This window comes from Chinchilla lanigera, unplaced genomic scaffold (genome assembly GCF_000276665.1).
Source record: "Chinchilla lanigera isolate Chin_1 unplaced genomic scaffold, ChiLan1.0 scaffold00141, whole genome shotgun sequence".
Taxonomy (NCBI): Eukaryota; Metazoa; Chordata; class Mammalia; order Rodentia; family Chinchillidae; genus Chinchilla; species Chinchilla lanigera.
Genome location: NW_004955542.1, coordinates 2,321,299 through 2,340,304, shown reverse-complemented (window position 1 = coordinate 2,340,304; position 19,006 = coordinate 2,321,299). Strand labels below are relative to the sequence as shown.

The following is a 19,006-nucleotide window of genomic DNA, read 5'->3' as shown; positions in this document are numbered from 1 at the left end:
TTTTGAGGGAGATTAAAGACAACATCTCTTACTTTAAAAAGTTTTTAAATATTTAAACATTTAATGTAATTTTTGCTCACACCTCGAAGATTCTTTTCACCATCAGCTTTCTGTCTGTTGTTTTTTTTTCCCTACAAGTCCAGGGCAACAGAAAACCTCTAGTGCACCAAGGTTTCCAGCCAGCTGCGACCTCGGCAGGCTGTCACCCGGCCCTGCTGTTTCAGCAACAAGCTCCGGAAAGCCAGCACTTTCGCTCCATGCAGGGGCTGGGACTCACTCCTGCAGGCGTGCGGCCGCGAGAGGAGCACATACCTTTCACCTGCTTCACACTCCGCAGGGCGTACTTCAGGGTGGCCAGTGTGCTGGCCTTGCCCTTGGCCTTCTTGTCCGCAGGGAGGTGGACCTTCAGCTCCCGCAGCGTTTTTATCAGCTCTTTGTGAGTCTCTACTTTGGCGGACGCCTTGCTACTGTGAAAGTCAAGACAGAGGCGATCACAGGTGAACTCCCTGACGTGATTTCTGGATAAACGTGCTCAGGGTGGCTCTTGCGGGGCTCTTGGAGGTGTTCATGGCCTCACCCACCGGGGCACAACAGCACCCTTGCCAATTACAGTGGCCAAAAATGTCTGGGGACACTGCTGGAGACAACTCCTCGGAAAGAAGCCCTGTGCTGACTTTTGTGGACGCTGAAGAAGTCCCTGCTGGGGCGCTCTCCCCAGGGTCAGAGCTGGCTCTCGCCAGGAAGGGCTGCCTGTCACTGAGCTGCGCCCATTTTCCCTGTCCCATGAGAAAAGTACTGCACGGCAGGGACAGAGGGCAGCACAGTGACCAGGAGTGCAGAGGAGAGAAAGGGGACCTTGAGAAGTACACAGAGAGGAGAGGACAACAGGACACCTGGGCCTGGGCTCAGGGTTAAGAGTGGATTTTGTGCCAGAGGTGACAGCAAATGTCTGGGTGCATAAGGATAACTGGTCACAAACACCCAGAGAGGGAGAAAGCTCCTGAGGAAAGCCTGGGACTCGGGAGGGCTGGGAGGAGCTCTGGGAGTGGGAGCTGGAGCTGAACTCAAGGGCTCTGAGAAGTCACAGGGACAGTGGGCGCCTGGACAGCCGTGCAGGCCTGCAGGCCTGGGCGGAACATGGACAGTGTCGCCTCACTCCCTGGACCTGGCCTTCCTACTACCCTCTGGGCCTCTGGGGTGCGAGGCAGGAGTCGTGGGGGCCTCACCTGCAGCCGCTCCCGCTGGTAGACAGGTTGGGCTCAGGCTCCGCCATCATCAGGCTAAAGGCCCTGGAGTGCGAACAGGAGAAAATGGACCTCAGGTAACGGTGTGCTCCGTGAACCTCCTCCCACCCAGCAGCCAGCACAGCACAGGTCATCCGCGCAGGGGCAAGAGGACCCGGAAACACAAGGCGGGCTTGAGGGCAGCTCTGAGGTACAGCGCTTGCCTCGCATGCGCGAGGTCAGCTGGCAGGACAGCTAGGAGCTGGGAGACGGAAACGCAAGGCCAAAGTGGCCAGGCACGTTCTCTAATGGCCCCGTCAGTGCCAGGACTGCAGCTGGGCCACCTGGCCCTGCAGCCTCCCAGGGTGCCATTCCACGTAGCCCCTGTCTGCCACAGACTTGAAACGTACACTGACGTCCTCATTAGCAAGGAAGGGTCCTTGCACATTTTAGTTACTCTGAGTATCAAGACTTTCGGGAGCTGGGTGAGATGGCAAACCAGCACTCGGGAGGCTGAAGCAGGGGGATTGCCATGAGTTCGAGGCCAGCCTGGACTACACAGTTCAAGACCAGCCTGAGCTACATAGAGAGCACCTGTCTCAAAAGACCAAAAACAAAAACCAAAAAAACCTTTCAGTTATCTTGGAAAACTCGGTGACCCTGACTGAAAGGCGCAGAAGCAGGCCTGTCACAAGGGACCTGGGATGCTCAGAGGAAGCAGCCACAGCACCCGGCCACTGCCGCACCTCTGGGGATCGGGCGGCTCCACTATCATCCCCAGCTCCTTCCCATGGTCATCGCAGTCGCTGCCCTGTGAGTCCTGCCCCGTGGAGCAGTTCTCGGGGGCTTCATTTCCGCTGGAGCCGCTGCTCATGTCTACATCCTCCTGCAGCAAGGCCTGGCCAGGCCGGGGCTCCAGGGGCTCCTTGGTGGGGTTGCTGGGGTTCGGGGGAAATTCCACATATCCATTCATGCTGGAGAAGCTGCAGGAGGAATGTCGTCAGGCATTAGAAAGCGTGCAGGGGACGCCCGAGGGTGCAGGCAAGGGGAGCAGCCCTTGCATCTCTCAGCACATTTTACACCAGCACCACCAGCCTCGCTCCTGTCTCCGAGCTCCCCCTGCTGTGATCAGGAAGGCAGCCCCCTGGCCCTGGCATGGAGGTCCTGAGGCCGAGCAACTGACAGTCACCACCCAGCTCTCGGGAGCTTTGTGAAGAATAGAGTCGCCCTGTATGGGCGGCCAGGCCTGGGAGCCTGCATTTTATAATCTCCCTGTGTGTGGCCAGCAGGTCCAGCAAGTGTGGCCGCCACAGCACAGCAGAGTTCCAGGACACACCGTGGGTGTGGAGCCTGTGGGGAGACAAGGGTGTCTAGGAAGTGGGCTCCACAGGGCTGGGGCTGATGGGTGTGGCACCTTCCTGCACCTGGGCTCCCAAGCACCGCACTGTGTTCTGGCCCAGCACCAAGGTGAGAATGGGACCTCTGGTTACCCTGAAGGTCAGGAGCCGCTGACGCTCCACCCTGCCCGGGGTCGCATACTTGGACAGCCCTGCTTCCTGCTGCCCACTGCTCTGACTGCCTGGCACCCAGGGCTTCCTCATGGCAGGCCACAGCGAGAATCTCCCCCGTGCACATGGGGCTCACCTTCCCGGGGTACCCAGATGCAGAACAAGGAGCCAGAATCCCTGGGCCAGGAATGAGGGCCCGGGAGGAACTGCAAGGCAGTGGCAAGCCGGGCTGAGGGGTGCGGTTTCAGGGGACAGCCCTGCGTGCAGGTGGCTCTGACCCGACCTCCCGAGTGCTGATCCCGGGCCTTAGCCCCCAGCCTCCAGCCGAGGCCCCAGGAGGCGGGAGTGAATGTGGACTGTGGGGGACAAGAACAGAAGGAGCTGGCTGAAAACCCCCGTGAACAGCCCTCCTCAAATGAACCGGTGGGAAGCCTCTGTCCCCTCCCCACCTCCCCACCTCCTTTCTTTGACAGCCTTGGTGATGAGGTGTCTGTGACGAAGGCCATCATCCCAGGAGGACGCCACCTCATGTGCCACCAAGCTCCCCTTCCCCACTTCCCTGTCCTTCCCTCTTGCCACCCAGCAACTGCCCCTCTGGGAAAGCACTGCCACTTCCGGCTTGCCCCAGACTGCACATTCAAGACCCAACACCACCGGCCAGAGGTGGGCAGGGCGCGGGCTGCTGCAGGGGGAGCAAGGGCAAAGGTCCTGGGGCCAGCGAGTGCCTGACCCATTTGAGGAAGACGGAGGAGGCCAGGATGCCAGGCGGGCAGAGTCAGGGGTCCAGCATGCCAAGCGGGCAGAGGCAGAGCTGCTTTCACTGGGTGAGGTGTTGGGGGTGCACCAGGTCTGACTTACACTTGAGCCGGATTGCAGGGTGGGTGGGGGAGCAGGGGTCCTCCTGGGGGCTCCCGCCTGGGGCCCTGGTGCTACTGAGAGCTGTCCAGGGTGCTGAGGGCTGCAGACCCCAGCACTCCAGGCCCCCCTGTCTTGTCTGCATGCCCCAGACCAGCAGCCTGGCTTTTCTGCTGTGACTCGGTCACCAGGACAACGGGAGGGCTCAGCAGAGCGGTCAAGGGAACGGGCCCCGGAGGACAGGGTTTCACCGGACTCCACCCCTTCCTGGCTGTGTGACCCGGGACAAGTGCTCCGCCTCTGTGCCTTGCCGCCTCATCTCTAAGATGGAACTAACACCCGTCCCTGTCTTATTTCGGTGGCTGGGAGGCTACAGGGTACAAAGTGTGCCAAGCACCTGCAATGTAGCAAGTGTCCAACAAGTGACTTTTGTTATCACTCCTAGTCACTACAGGAAAACAAGGGTGACAGGAGAGAAGTTTCAGTGTTGGGGGCTCTGCCTGGTACTCCTGGGGCTGCTGGTTCTCACCCCCAGATCCGGCCCTGCGAGCCTGCCTGAGTAGGATCCACCAGTGCAGAGACTATCTTGGGTGGAAAAGATTTTTTTTGCAAAGGGGATGATGCAGACCCGGGAGAAATGTGAGCAGCGAACCGCGCCAGCTTGTCAGAAAGCCCACTATCACAGAAAATGCACCCCTCAGCACCAACGCGCTCGTGGGTGACCTTGGTGTGCGAAGCTGGCCGAACCCAGTGCTGGCCAGGGCAGACTTTGCCTGTGCACTCCTGCGGGACGCTGCCCACAAGGAACCTGTTCTGCGAGGCGGGTGGGGTGGGGAGGAGACGGGACAGCCTGGCTTCACTTGTCACCTGCTGGCTCCGGCTCCGGACAGCGGTCAGACTGAGGAACAGGGCTGGGCTTGGGCCCTGGGCGTGGTCACTCAGGCAGACAGAGGTGGGCTGAGAAAGTGCTGTGGGATGACGTCAGGAGTCTGGCTCCAGTGGGGTGGGGAGCAGGGCCAAGGTCCAGGGCCACTGAGGCTGGCTGCTCAGTCCTGGGAGGACACAGCACAGCCCCTCTGTAGGGCAGCTATCCAGACTTTCCGTGCTGAGCCTTCGCAGAGAGAACGCAAACAGCCTGGGCCAGCTCAGCTTCTGCGCCATCTTGGCCCACAAAGGGCCGCTCATGCCCCTCCAGCCCGCTGAGGGAATACAGACCATCCCGGGGACCTCAGAAAACAGCAACTGCCCAGCGCTCCTGAGGATCACTTCTGGAGAGAAGTGCGGTCGCCTGTGTGCACTGGCGGTCACAGCCTGACGAACACCCCGCCGCTGCCCCCAGCCCCTCGCTGGGTTGGCTTCCCCCAGCCGGCTCCCGCTGCCGGCTCCCCACCTTACATAACACCACCAGACAGCCTGCTCTGTGTGCCTGCGCCTGCGGCGTTTTACAACCCCAGCTATTATAACATGTTTCTACTTCCTGCTCTGAGCCTGCTCCCTGGGGCCAGCCTGCTGTAATCCAGAGAAAATGTTTGTTCTGGTAAATAAACAGCCACGCTCTCCATGGTGACGGTTGGGTAACCGAGGAAAATGTGGCCAGGCCTGTCCAAATACGGAAGGGAAGGAGGCACACAGGGCATCGTCTCAGCCTCCCCAGGCTCCCCGAGGTGCACTTCAGTCCTTACACAGGGCGAGGAACCCTGTGTTACAGCAATAATGCCAGGTCCGGGCTGAGCCGCTCAGCGGGTAGCGGGATCCCCCTCCCCCGCAGTTCCAGAGCTGTTCTTACTTTACCACAGTGAACGGATCCTGGTGCCTCACATCACTCCTAGGGAGAGCCCTTCGGGGCCAAGAGGGCGCCACGGCACCCACCCTACCCAGACTGCCAGCCGTGGCAACCCCGTGGCAATCCCGTGGCCTTGGCCTGTCCCCCGGGCTGGCGCACACTTACTGCCTCTGGCGTGCTCTGGCCTTGAAACTCCAGCGACCACAGCTTGCAGTGCGCCGTGCACAACGGGCATAGGCAGGAAAGAGGGCCAAGTGCCCAGAGGGAAGTGTGGGGTCAGGGGGCGGTCAGCAGACTCCCCTGCCCCATTCTCCCGGGGGTCTGAAGGTGGGCACTTCCCACGGGGCAGGCCGCAGAGGTCTGCAGAGCCGCGAGGCCGTCTCACTGAGTACGGCAGTTTCACAAAGGTCAAAGCTACCATGCTCCTCCTACTCCAGACCGGGACATCCCACCAGCCACCCAGCGGAGAGCCCGTGGTCTGCGTGGAGAGCCTAGCACTGGTGACAGGAACCGTCCCACTTCCTCTGCAAACAAGCCTCACAGGGTGACGCCAGGGGAGCCCGAGGCAGGGTCGTCAGAAACCTCCGTTTCCTACGCTGGTGTCTGGAAACGTCATCTGTGAGTGCAGGAGCCCAGAACTCTGGAACTGAATGGCTCTGACCCCCTCCTTCAGACGAAGAAACGAGGCCCGGCGCAGTGCCAAGCTGCTGGCTGGCACAGGGCTCTCCTCCCCACCCAGGGCCCCAGCCTCCACCGGGAGCCGGCCGCACCAGCTCCGTACCAATGAATCACACCACGGTGACAGTGACACACAGCCGCGAGCACTCCCAGTGCCATCCCTGTGTTGGCACATCACGCAGCCGCCGCTCGTGAAGGGAAGGAGTCCCTTGCTTCACGACGGCACACGACTTGGGGAAGGGGATTCGCCTCTCCACGAACACTGTTTCCAGCGGAGCCACATGCACAGCACACCTAGGTCCCTTCTCAGCCAGGAGTGGACACCGGAAACCCGGGGGTGGGGGGCAGTGGGCGTCTTCTCTTCAAAGCCAGAGGCCAGTGGCTCTGCTGGGCGGGCAAAGGAGGTAAAAGACGCCAGGGAGGGGTGCCTGCCACGTGCTGGGGTCCCTAATGTGGGGGAGGGCATGCCAGCTGGGTGCTGGGAAGGCCCTGAGGGGCCTGGGTTTGGCTGCCTGTCAGGTCCAGGGGTGGCACTGCACGTTTCCAGGGAGCCTCCTGGCCCTGCTGTTCCTTGCTTATGAATCAGCCTCCAGACTGGCTCCCTCTGTGTAGGTTTCAGAAACCCTGGCAACCAGGGTGTCCTCACTCTGGCCCTGAGGGGGGCGGGCAGCAGCCCACACCCCTGGTCCGTGTCTGTCCTTGGCAGCCTGGTGGAGATGTGCCTGTCGGATATCAAGGGGGTCCCAGTCTGTCTGGGTGAGGGAGCTAGCTCAGGCGGTCCAGGGTGGGCAGGGCCGTGAGCATTGTGGGTCTCCCTGCCCGGGTTTCCTGGCCTGGCTGGGCGCAGGGACTTCCTTGCTTCTGCTCACCCACTCCAGGAGACCCCGCAGTGACCCACTCTTGGCCTTACCCAGGCCCAGACTGGGCTGTCAGAACCCCCTACATCCCAGGGACAGTTGCACTGACCCCCAGTTCTCTTGGCCTCCCTTGGGGGTGGTGGGGTGTCTTGGAAAAGAATATCGTTTGAAGAACGACAGTGTGGGGCAGCAGTCAGCAGCGCTGTGGTGTTGGACAAGCTGTCTAACCCCGGGGGACCTCAGTTTCTCCATCCGCAGAATGGGGCCACTGAGACCCACCTTGCTGAGTTTCAACGCGCGTGGATGACCCGGTCGGCGTCCTGCACACCCCTCCCAGCGACGGCCGCGATCGGGTCAGGAGGGCGTCTAGAGGCCCAGAAAGCGCTGGGCCGGCGCGGGACCCCCGCCCGGCCCGCCGGCCAGCGGTTACGTAAGCGGCCCGACAGTCTGCGCACCGCCCTCCGCACCCTCCGCGAACTCACCGCCGCCGCGTCTGGCCTGCCCGTCTGTCGGCCCCTCGGCCCGTGGGTCCGTCCGCCCGGCCCGATCGCCAGTTGCCAGCCGGAGCAGCTGGTTCTCCTCGCTGCCAGCTCCGCGCAGGTCGCCGCTGTCACATAGTGGAAAACGTGACCGCGCGCGCCAAGCCCGCCCCCGGAGTTAACCATTGGCCGAGGAGCCGCCTCATCTGCATACCGGGGGGGCCGGGCCTGCGAGAGCCGCGTACCCATTGGTGGCGGCGTCCATCGCTCTCTTTACATAAGACGCACATGGAACTCCATGTTCATCGCCTCTGTTCTCAATGAAGCCGCTGCGCGATCGAGCCCCCCCTCCGTCCTCCCTAGTGGTCCTTTCCACTTCCGGCCTCGGCGCCTTCCATTCAACTCGCCCGGCTGCGGCCTGCTCACACAGCGCGGAGTGGCGCGTACCACTGCGGGGCGGGGGAGCCGGGCGCCAGATGGGATCTCGCTGCGCACCTCGCTCTCCAAGGAAGCCCAGGCCCAGGGAACCTGCCACCCTAGTTGACAGGCCGGAAGCGTGCCCCCAGGGCCGCGGGAAACCCCAGGCGAACATGCTTCGTTCGCTCGATCCATTTCATTCATTAACTCTCTCATTCATTCATCGCTAGGCTCTGGAGTTGTGGGGACAATCAGGGCGGCCTGCCCTGCAGCAGCTCCGCGTGTACGCCCACCCATGTCACCGGGGGCCGGTGGTTGACACTTGTCCCAGATTGGCCAGGACAGCCGGCTTTTGAGTCGTCTTTCTTATTTTTGAAACCATGTTTTGCAATTTGGGGTTTAGGAAATAGGCTTATTGTTACTGTGAAGAGGTACAAAAGAAAGACTGGTGTCCTCGCCCCCAGGCACGTCGTCAGGGACGGAGGACGGCCTTCTCAAAAGGAAACAATCGAATACTGAATCGGGTCTAGAGAGAGCGGGAGCTGTCCTGGAAGCTCCAGGGAGGAGGCCAGCCTCAAGGGTGGGAGAGGGGCCTGTCACAGAGTCACACCAGCCAAGACTGGCAGGCTCCTGGGGACAGTGAGGCTACTTGTTCTCTTAGTGAGCGTCCTTTGGGGGGCCTGATAAGCCCCCAGCCTCCTGCCCAAAGATCATGGGAGAGTGTGATGCTTCCCCTGGGACTAAGCCTGGGACTTACTTGCAGGACGCAGGAAACAGTTGGTGGGCTCTGCAAACGTAGGGCCTGGTGAGGGAGGCAAGCTGGACAAGGTCCCAGGCCTTGTCCTAGGAGATGCTGGGCCTGTAGCATCTCTCTCCACACTTCCTGAGCTTCCTGGGCTTTCCTGGGGAACCAAGATGACAGGGAAGAAAAAATTACCACCCTGCAGCTTGTGGGCAAACTGAGCTGCTACCTCACATCCAGGGAGTGCACAGCTTCTCGTGTGCAGAAGAGGCAATACCCAGTTCCCGGGGCATCCTGCTGGTGGCTCCCACTGCAGACGGGCAGCCGCTCCTCCTCTGCCTCCTACACTGACTGCCGCCCCTTCCCAGCACACACACACACACACACACACACACACTCCAACCCAAATGCCAAGCAAACCCAGGCCCAGCTGCACCCTACACACACCCCAAAGCTCTTTTGTTTCTGGGTTGCATTGACGTCAGAGGCGGCTCCATTGTTCCAGAAACCAGAGTAAACAGACAGCTCATCCCCACCTCACAGATTCCCCGGCAGGCCCAGTTTTTTTTTTTTTTTTTTGGTCTTGCTCCATATTCAGCCTGCAACCTAATACTATGTTTCCTCCTCAAATGCAGCCTTTTCTCTTTCCACTGGGGCAATCTGTTCTTTTAGCAATTCTCCAATGCTGTGGGCTTCTAGAACTCCTTGGAATCTAATCTGCTTTTGATTTCAAGTTTTCACTCACTCCACAAAGGTTTGTTGACACCTGGCCCTTAGGGGTGTGTGTGTGCTATATGAATCACCTTTCTGTTGCTAGGATAAAATATCTGGCAAATATGGTTTAAAGGAGAAAAGGTTTATCTTGGCTCAGAGTTTAGAGGTTTCATTTGGCGGAAGAAAGCTGCTTACCTCAAGGCAGTTAGGAAGCAGGAAGTGCTGGAAAAAAGCCAGAGAAAGAGGAGGGTCCCCAGAACAAAAACACCCTTCCAGGTTACATCCCCAGGGCCCACGTCTTCCAACCAGGCATATTCATCTAGGAATGCATCTGTGGGTTAATCCTGGGGTCAGGTTGGTGCCACGTGGCCCAATCACCTTGCAAAAGCTCTACTTCTGCACACATGACCTGTGGGAGGACTTTTTTGATGATCCTAGAATCTGAATCTAGGGACTTTGTGCTGAGCTATATCCTCAGCCTTTTTTTACTTTTTATTTTGAAATAGGAGCTTACTAAGTTGTTAAATTGGCCAGTCTGGGCTCGAACTTATGATCTTCCTGCCTTGGCCTCCCAGAGACCTGGGATCACAGGTTTGTACCACCATGCGTGGCTGTGGGGTGGGAGCAGTTGACCCAAACTGTAACCCATGAAAAAAATACATCCTGTTTGATCCCTGTTTGTAAGGAGTTTGTGATGTAGAAGAAATGCTGGGTGAGGCGGATGTGGAGGCAGTTTTGTGCAGGACGGGTGTAAGTCCTGAGAGAACAGGCCAGACTCAGGCAGGAGCTTCCATCCATCCTTCCAACAGAAAAGAAGGTTGTGGAGTATGAAGCCCCAGGAGCAGGCCAAATCCATGAACACCATTCTTGCTGAGTCAAGATGGAGAGGAGGACAGATGGCTGGAGCGGGGCAGTCAGGTTGGAGCAACGGGGACCCTTTCCCAGCCAGCCACCACTGATGGGCCGTTACCTTCAGCACAGAGCTGTTGGCCTGGTAAGTTGCCCTTGGTACTGGGGGAGGTGGGTGAGCCAGAGAAAGCCAGCCCCTCTGCTGGGGGTGGGAGTAGGCTGATGAGTCAGGGTGTTGCCTGCCTGGGGACGCTGCTGGTGAAAGCAGCTGGCCTCTGCCCCATCCTTCAGCCCCACTCCCAGCCAAGCCGGCCCTGTTGTCCGTGCCTGGGCCCTGCCAGCGGACCTCACACCTAGGCCTCTGGGCTCTTGCCTATGCCCTTCCTGGCTCTTTCACTTGCGCATGCACTGAGCTAGGTGTTTCTTGAGCACCAACCATGCACCAGGTTCTGGATCTGCGAGGATCTTTCTCTTCTTGTAGGCCGCATGGTTTGTGGGTTGGCTCGTTGGGGCGCAAGCTGGAAAGGGAAAGGACAGGAAGCTGGGAAGAGAGTTACCTCTGAACAAAGAGGTGGAGGTGGCCCGCAAAGCCCCTTCTAAGGTGGCAGCGGCACTGCCAAGCTCTCTGGCCCTAGGGCCCTGGACATGAGGAGGCCTGAGCCTCATTCTAGCCTGCTTTGTGCCTGGTGCTTGAAATAGTGGAGCTCCCAGAGTATGGGCAGTGTCCAGGCCCCCAGCAGGGTGAGACAAGGCCTGCCTGTCCCCAAAGATCAGGAATCCTTGGCCCAGGAGCCAGTGGCTCCTGCTAGACATAAGGTAGGCTGAGAACCAACATGAAGCTGGGGATGTAGCTCAGTGGCACAAACACCCGCCTGGTAAGCGCAAGGTCCTGAGTTTGTTTACCGGTACCCCGCAAAAAAAGATCCAACATGAAGATCTTACCATGGTCATGCTAGCTGCTGAGAAGGATTGCTTGACTTTCAAATATAGATACAAGAACGCTGTCCTTTGAGGGAAGTGTGTGAACTCTGTGTGTGTGTGTGTGTGTGTATGTGTGTGTGTGTTCATATGTCTTCCCTCAGGAAGTCACGAGGGTGAGCCATCAACAATGAGTGTGCAGCCCCAACTCTCTTCTCCTGCTGGAGAAGAGGCTGTGAAGAGGGACTGGGTGGGGTTTGCATGGAGCTCCTGCCTGGGGTGTTGCCATCCACAGCCCCGTCGGCTCTTGGGAATGGATGTCCTCAGCATCACAGTCCTTGTGGCACACACAGGCCAGGGCTCTGAAGAGTGTCCAGCAGAAGCAATGAAAGCAGACATCCTTGCCAGGTGTCCCCTGGAGGGAGAGTGTGTTCGGACCTTCCCCTTCACGTTTGCTAATGCTTGGGTGTTTTGGGTTTGGCCTTTGTCATTTAAGGAAAGTTCCTTTCTATTGTGACTTGCTAAGAGATTTTTGTTTGGTTTGGTTTTTTGGGTACTGGGAAATCAAACTCAGGACCTGACGCTTGCCAGGCGGGTGCTGTGCTACTGAACTAAATCCCCGGCCCAAGATTTTGTTTTGTTTTGTTTTGTTTCATAATACACAAGTGCAATAGGTTTTTAATACATGGTGATTATTGTTACTTTAAAAATATCTCCTTCAGATGGACCTCGTCTGTTTTTCACAGATCTTTAACTAATTTAATTTGTCATAGCCTTGTCTCTGTTGTACAATACCCTGTTCTTTATTGTTGTATATTAAGCAAAAATAAAAATAAGAAGCAGTGCCTGAGAGTCTACTGTTTGACTGATGGGCGTCTCCCTTTGTTGCTATAGGAACCCCACCATCACCTGTGTACCCGACTAGCATCTCTTATTAGCAACTTTGCAAATAAAGGCATGGTTTTAACAGAAGAAAAAAATATCAGTCACTTGAGAAGAGATTACTTCAGACTTCCTGGTCATGAAGCCGTTGGAAGAAAAACCAAGGATTTCACCAGGGTGAAAGCTGTGTCCTTTGGTGAGGGTGGTGACAGCCATGGTAGGTGACAGCCATCTGGCCCTCATCTTTTGAGCTGTTGCTGGGTCATGTCTGCCTCAGGCACTTATGAGTTGATTTATGGGTCAGGCTTTCTCTGGAAGCCTGAGCCCCTTCCCAGGGTTTTGGGATCACTAATACTCTCCTAGGGGGGCTCAAGGACAGGAGCTTACCAACAAGGTCCTCATATCCGTGGTGATACTCATCTCTGAGGGATCCTAGTCGTCCTGATCACTTTCCTCATTGCTGGGACACAATACATGACACCCACAGCCTAAAGGAGGAAAGGTTTATTGTAGCTCACAGTTTGTAGAAGTTTCAGTCCCTAGTCAGCTGGTTCTACGGTAGGGCAGCATGCCAGAGGGGCATCTCAGAGGAGAAACTGTCCTTGGCAGGGAAGTCAGAAGGCAGCAAGCAGCAGCAGCAGAAGCAGCAGCAGCAGCCAGCCAACCTTTCCCTTTGATCCCATCCAGGCTACCAGCCCCCTGGGTGGTACCATCCAGAACAACAGTAATTCCAATCAGTGGACTAATATAGTACCATACACCCTTATTCCCAGTCACACACACCCTAGATCCGGCCAGCTCCAAAAAGCTCCACCTATAAGCACATGAGGTTTGGGGGGACATCTAGATGCAAGCCATAACACTCCCATGTATGGAGTGTTCTCCATGGTTAGGGTAACCTTGGTGTACAAGGTGATGCCTTGCTACAGTTTGCATTGGGAATATCCCCTAATGCCTGTGCATTAGAGGCTTGGTGCCCAATATGGCTCTGCTAGGAGGTGGTAGAGCCTTTCAGAGGCCAGAACTGGCCTGAGGTTTTAGCTCCCTGCGAATGTGCTTTTGAAAGGGATTGTGGAACCCTGTCTCTTCCTCTTTGTCTTTCACATTGGCCATGGGATGAATTGTTTGGCACACACATGCTGAGTGTTACCTTGCCATGGACCCAAAAGCAAATGGGTCAACCAACCATGTACTGAAACCTCCAAAACCATGAGCCTTTGCTCAGTGTAAGTTGATTATCTTAGTTATTTGTTACAGTAATGCAAACCTGACTAAGGCACATCTGGTGTCCAAACTGACCCTTCATGTCTAAGGTGACCATGTCTCAGGTGACCCTCCATCTTGGAGTGACCTCCACTTGTCTGGTATGATCCATATGCTTTAGGTGATCCCCCATTCCTGAGGATCCTCTTCTTTAAGGGAGAAGTCACTCTTCTTGGTCAGGGTGCCATCCTATTGGTCTTCTGAGCTATGGAACTTACCTGCATCTGGTCCATTCCAAGCCCCAGCATCTCTCTTCTTCCTGGGAACATTCGTCCCACCCCAAAGCTCCTTGTGACGTGGCTACCCGGGTGTCTCTGCTTTCTCTGAACGCCTCTCTAAGCCCATGAGGGCCGGGGCACAGGTCCCTCTTGCAGGCCAGCACCAACCCACCTCTGTCCAGTCATGGGCCCTCATGCCCGGTGCTTCTGGGAGAGAGCCCAAGGGTGCCCCGTGCAGGGAGTGCTTGTTGCCCCAAGCTGCCACATGTGTCTTGGAGTTTGTCTTCTCCTGCTGGCTTCTGTTTGGTACCCAACAGGGAAAATACAAAGAGCAATTAAGAAAGATGGTGTGTGTTTATTATTCTTAGATTCTTACTGGCACATGCTTGCAGTACATAATGTTTGTATTCATCATGGGGGTGGTACATGTATATAATACAGCTTAATTCCTTTGGCTTCCCCTCCCCCGTGTGTTTAGGTTAAAAAAATTATTTCAGTAACAGACACATTGGCATTAATTTCCCTTACAGTCCTCCTCCTAACTTTGAACACACTTGCTCCATCATTCTGCCATCCTTCTGGAGCAGCTCTGGAAGTCTTCCTTTGTGAGTGTCTTTAGTTGTGTTGTCCTGGCTGCCTAAACGTCCTGCATCTATAAAATGTTGACCTTTTATGGTCATTTTGACTTTGAGTAGGAGCCAGAGGTCACATGGTACCAGAGCCAGTGACTAAGGTAGATGAGGCCATGGTGTCATGTTTTTACAAGCTGCTTTTCTATTGTACTTGGTCATATCATTCACTATATTTTTTATCACACCTTGTAAAGACACTCATGAAAGAGGACTTCCAGAGCTGCTTCAGAAATCAGTAAGAATGATGGGATAAGTGTGTTTGAAGTGAGGGGCAATATTTTTTTGGGGGGTGATGCCAATGTGCTTTTTATGGTAATAAATTTTAAAAATTTAAACATTCGCCATACTCTTGATCACTCCTTGTACACCATTTGTCCCTGGACCAAGGCTTGTGGGAGTTTACCCATTTGACTAGGCCATCCTGAGGATGGCACCTCTGGGGAGGGCAGGTCACCTGGCAGCAGGCAAAGCCCTGGTGCTTCTTGCCTCCTGGCCTGCGGTGGCCCTGTGGTGGAGTCAGCACTGGGAGAGAGGGCTGCTCCAGTACCATCTTAATCCTTCTCCCCAGGGGACTACCGAGTGCACAGGAGAAAGCACCTCCCTCGGCCTTGCTGCTGCTGGCACCCAGGGGAGCCTTCCAAAGCAAGGGTGTGCTGGATGCTGCTGAATGAGCCCAGTGGCAGGCCATGGCACCAACACAGGGCTCTTGCTCCGGAGTCAGCAGTCTGGACTGACTGTGGTAGTGGACTTTCCCGCCCACCTCTTGGAGAGGGAACTTGAGAGCTTTCAGCATAGCTGTCTGGGATCCCTGAGACCATGGACATGGACTGGGGCATCCTGGCTGAGGCTATAGCCACTCTGAGGGCCTTGTTGAGTGAGCATGGTTACACAGTGAGCCAGCAAGCAAGCACCCCAGGAGTGGCTCCGGACTCGGGCCTGTGACTTCCTCTCAGCAGGGCCCCGGTAGGTGTTGTCTTTGGCCTTGTCCCTCCAGGCTGCAGCACTACTAAGGACAGAACGGTCTTCCCAGCTGCCACGTGCCTGGCCTTCATGGAAGAGCTGGAAACACAGAAGCCCAGGGACTGGCTTGGATCTCTGAGACAGGCTGGGGGGTGTGAGAGAAGGGGCCGGCAGGCTGGAGTTCCCACGGAGGCCTTCATCCCTGGGTTGTGCACGCAGAACTCTGTAGCCATGGCTGTGATCAAGGAACTGCAGAACCCTTAGCCAGGGCAGGCTGGGGACCGGGGAGGTGACAAAGAGGCCCAAGGCACTGCAGGTGGAAGGGACGTGATCATGTGGGCAGCTTGGGGGAGAACTGTGAAGCCCAGTGCAGCCAGAGAAGGGACAGCATGGACCAGCAGGTGCCCTGGCAGGGAGGCTGGAGAGCTGCTCTTCCACTGTCCTCCCTGAGGTCCTCCGCACAGCTCTATGTCCCTCTGATACTTGTGAAATGGAAACTCTTGTGACTCTGCGTTGGCCCTGGGAGGTTGGTCTCTCCAGCTTCCCTATGCTTTGACTGAGTCTTCAGAGGGGGAGACCCTGTCCCCTGAGCTCCCTATGGGGGCCCTGTAGACCCTGAGCTCCAAGGGCTATCAGTGCTGGCTGAGAGGTACTGATAGAGCAGCCCTGTGCTGGGCTGCAGCGTTCTTATACCTGACCCGTGACAGGCAGAGGCAGGAGAGTCAGCCGATAAGCTCCCTTGCCCTTTGTCCTCAGTTGGGCAAACACTCAAGGTCAGGCTTTTTGTTCCGTCAGTTCAGAGGGGTGTATAGGCCTAGCACGTGAACTGTGGTACATCTGGTCTACCCCGTGTGGCCCACCCAGAAGCAGCAGTCGGTGCAGAAATGTCGCACCCACATTTTCTTCTCTTGCATCCTGGGATTGCACCTTCCAGCAAGGTGTACTTCTGAATCCCAACCCCAGGCTCTGTTTCCTCCAGACCCCACACTAAGACATGAGAGACTAGAACAGGTTCCAGGAAGCAGACCCTCACTCAGGTTACTCCCAGCTGCCTGCCTGCATCAGTCCATGCTTCATGACTACAAGGAGAGACCTGAGGCAGGCTGCTATATACAGGAAAGAGGTTTGTCTAGTGCTTAGAGCTGGTGGCCAGAAGTTCAAGATTGGGTGAGGCTCTTGTGGCAGACAGCACCATGGCGGCTGCACATGGAGAAGGAGAGCGCAGGTCCCCGGTAGGAAGCTGAGTGGGGGAGGGCCCAGGCTCACTCTTCTACAACAGCCCTGTGCTGTGAACTAACCAGGTGTGCCATGGGAATGGCCTTTGCACCCTTGAGGACTGACTCCACCTCTTAAAGGGGCACACACCTCCCCTCGTCACCAGATTGGGGGGTGGGGAGGGGTGGGGAGAGGACATGTAGGTGACAGGGTCTCCATTCCTAGTGGTAAGCGGGACTCTCTTGACTAGAGGCCGTCTCTCTATGGCCTGCAGGCCAAAGCTGGCCTTCAGCGAGGGGACAATGTGCTGCAGAGAAAGTTCTTTACTCTCTGGCCCTTCACAGAAGGAAGTTGCAGTAACCTGTCAGCAGTGGCATCATGACTACCGGTGCTTCCGCCTGTGGATGGCTGGGCCAGGCAGGCAGTGCGGACTGGCATGAGCCAGCGGTGACAAGGGCCACACAGTGACAACGGGCAAGGAAGCACCTGATGCTGGGCCTGGAGACCTGCGCATGGGACAGTTACCGCCCACTGCAGCGAAGTTTGAAAGCCGAGCCTTCGCAGGCTGCTCAGGAGCTCACATCTCCCAGAGCCGAGCGGAGGCTGCTGAGCAAAGGCCGGAACCTGATGACCAAGGGTGCAGAGCCGCAGAGGACACCTCCTGTGTCAGCGTCAGAAGCGGCCTGAGAGCAAGGCGGGGGGCACTGAATAGATGAGCTGAGACTCTCAAACTCCCCGCTCCCCAGAAGCCTCCCTGTAGCTGAGCGATCACCTCCCCAGAGGCTCCTGCGCCCTCGCTCCATCCTGCTCTGGGCGCAGGGCTCGGGGTGGAGTTTGTCTCCCTGCCCCCACCTGGTGCTGGCCCTGTCAGGTCAGTTCCCAGCGTGCCCACAGCCCACAGCCGGGAAGCAGAAATTCTGCTGGGCAGGAACCTCCCTGGTCACCCAGGAAACCTTCAGCAGGCCCAGGAGCTCTGCGCCAGGGGTCTTCAGAACTGCAGGGAGGACAGCAGGGCGCTGTGGGGCTGGAGATTCGGAACTGTGCTTTGGCTTGGACACCAGGAAGTAGTGCTGATCATTTGTTGGGGCGACGCCAGTGGTGAACCAGTAAATGTTTAACAAGTGGCGCCCTACAGAAGGAGCAGAAGGAAGAAAAGGAGGAGGAAAAGGAAGAGGAGGAAAAGGAGGAGGAGAAGGAGAAGGAGAAGGAGAAGGAGGTGAGAGAGGAGGAGGAGAGGGAAAAAGAAAAGGAAAGAAGTTTTGTAGCATTTGCCAATTTCTGTGGTGTAAATAATCTCACCATGGCCAGTTCTCTGCTGCTACCAGGATCCCCTTAGGAACAAGCAGCAATACCAGCACGGCCACACGCCATGGCTGATGTGGCCAGCCTAAGTGTTCCCTCAGAAACAGAGTTTGGATCTGCCCAGAGACGAGAAATGAGTCTCCCAACGCTCAGGGCCTGAAGGCCACCTTTCCACACTCTGCTTGGAGGTGTTAGTGGGGCGCTTGTTGGCCAGTGACCCCCACAGGCATGTGAAGGTCTGTGAGCCCTGGTCCTGTGTGAGGAGCTGGGTCTGAGTCGGGTCCTGTGGGAGGTGGGCTGCAAGGATGATGCTTGGGGATCTGTAATAGCAACTCACGTTGTTTGCGGCGCGGACGGGCCCACAAGGTGCAGCCACTCCTGCTCTTGGTGGCCGTAAACGCTGCTGTTCCTGGCTCCAGCTTCTCTCTGGCTCATGACTGCCTTGCTTGGGCAGGTTTGACGCGAGTCCTCGAGGGACCTCTGGAGGTGCCTGGTCCCTGTGTGACTGTGTCCCCTGACACCTGCCGGCCTCCTGCAGCACTTCCTGAAGCAGGCTGTGTTCTGAGCAGGCAGAGCCTGGGGTCTGCACCGCCCTTGCCATTCTGGCCTCAAACCCTGACCCAAGGTCAGCAGGAGCACACCCCGAGTGTGGGTGTGTGGCACATGCATGCAAACTAAGCCTGAAACTTCCTGGCCTTCGTCCCAAATACTAGGGAGTGAACCCAGGACCTTCTCACTGAGCTGTATTCCCAGGCCTTTTTATTATTTTTTGCTTTGAAATGGTTTTTCTTAATGGAGACCACTGTGAAGCAGCTCTGAGTAGGATTTAATGTTAACTGATTGGCTTTTCATGTTTACGTGTGAGTTTGCCCCAGGCCTAGGCCCTTGTCCAGAGATGGGCAGTGGACTCATAGTAAGTGAACCACTATGAGTCACTCGTCCTCTATGATCACAGGCGCTGTACTGGCCTCTGAAGTTGGGACTCCTTGAAGGAGAAGATAAGGCCACAGCTGAGGACATTTGGCTCCAACCCCAATTAATTAAAAAGAGACTGTAGCTGCAGACATCTTACTCCTGTGCTGAAGACCTTCCTGAAGTTAACATAGTTCTCCTAAATTAACATAAAGTATTACTTGGAGAAGTCCTTAAAGGGATTCCAAAGTCCTGCCCAGATTCCTGCATTTTCTTCAGTATCCCCCTTCTTTGTTTGAAAACCTAAACATACGAGCTGCCTAGAGAAGTTCTTTGTCTAAAACCTCAGAATCTCCATTTCTGTAATAGGGTTAGACCTCCTGGAGCCCTAAAATCATTTCAATTGTCACATTTATGTAAGCTTTCACTCGGATCAGCTGGCAATAACTAAGGTTATTAACCTGATACTTTCCAAGTTGCGGAGGCTGGGGCTAAACTTCCTATCCTCCTGCCTTAGCCTCCCAGAGTTCTGGGCTACAAGCTTGTACCACCATGCCAGGCTACTATTTGTTTCTTTATTTGCGTGTGTGTGTGTGTGT

At 56.5% G+C, this 19,006-nt stretch overlaps 1 protein-coding gene and 1 long non-coding RNA gene across 2 annotated transcripts in view; one reads left to right on the top strand and one right to left on the bottom strand.

Moving 5' to 3' along the window:
• Window positions 1-8,758, bottom strand: part of Per2 (period circadian clock 2) — a gene marked incomplete at its 3' end in the record, with an annotated part of 37,465 nt that extends 28,707 nt beyond the window's left edge. The window contains 5 exon segments of the mRNA XM_005411189.2: window positions 313-467; window positions 1,227-1,289; window positions 1,970-2,206; window positions 7,387-7,511; window positions 8,558-8,758. Coding sequence (XP_005411246.1) covers window positions 313-467; window positions 1,227-1,289; window positions 1,970-2,206; window positions 7,387-7,511; window positions 8,558-8,668 — 691 coding nt within the window. The 5' untranslated portion in view covers window positions 8,669-8,758.
• Window positions 8,759-8,985: 227 nt separating this feature from the next.
• LOC102025046 lies at window positions 8,986-16,616 on the top strand. The gene is made up of 3 exons (XR_264859.2): window positions 8,986-10,250; window positions 11,918-12,122; window positions 16,538-16,616. It is a non-coding gene; the product is annotated as an uncharacterized LOC102025046 (long non-coding RNA).
• Window positions 16,617-19,006: the final 2,390 nt, after the last annotated feature.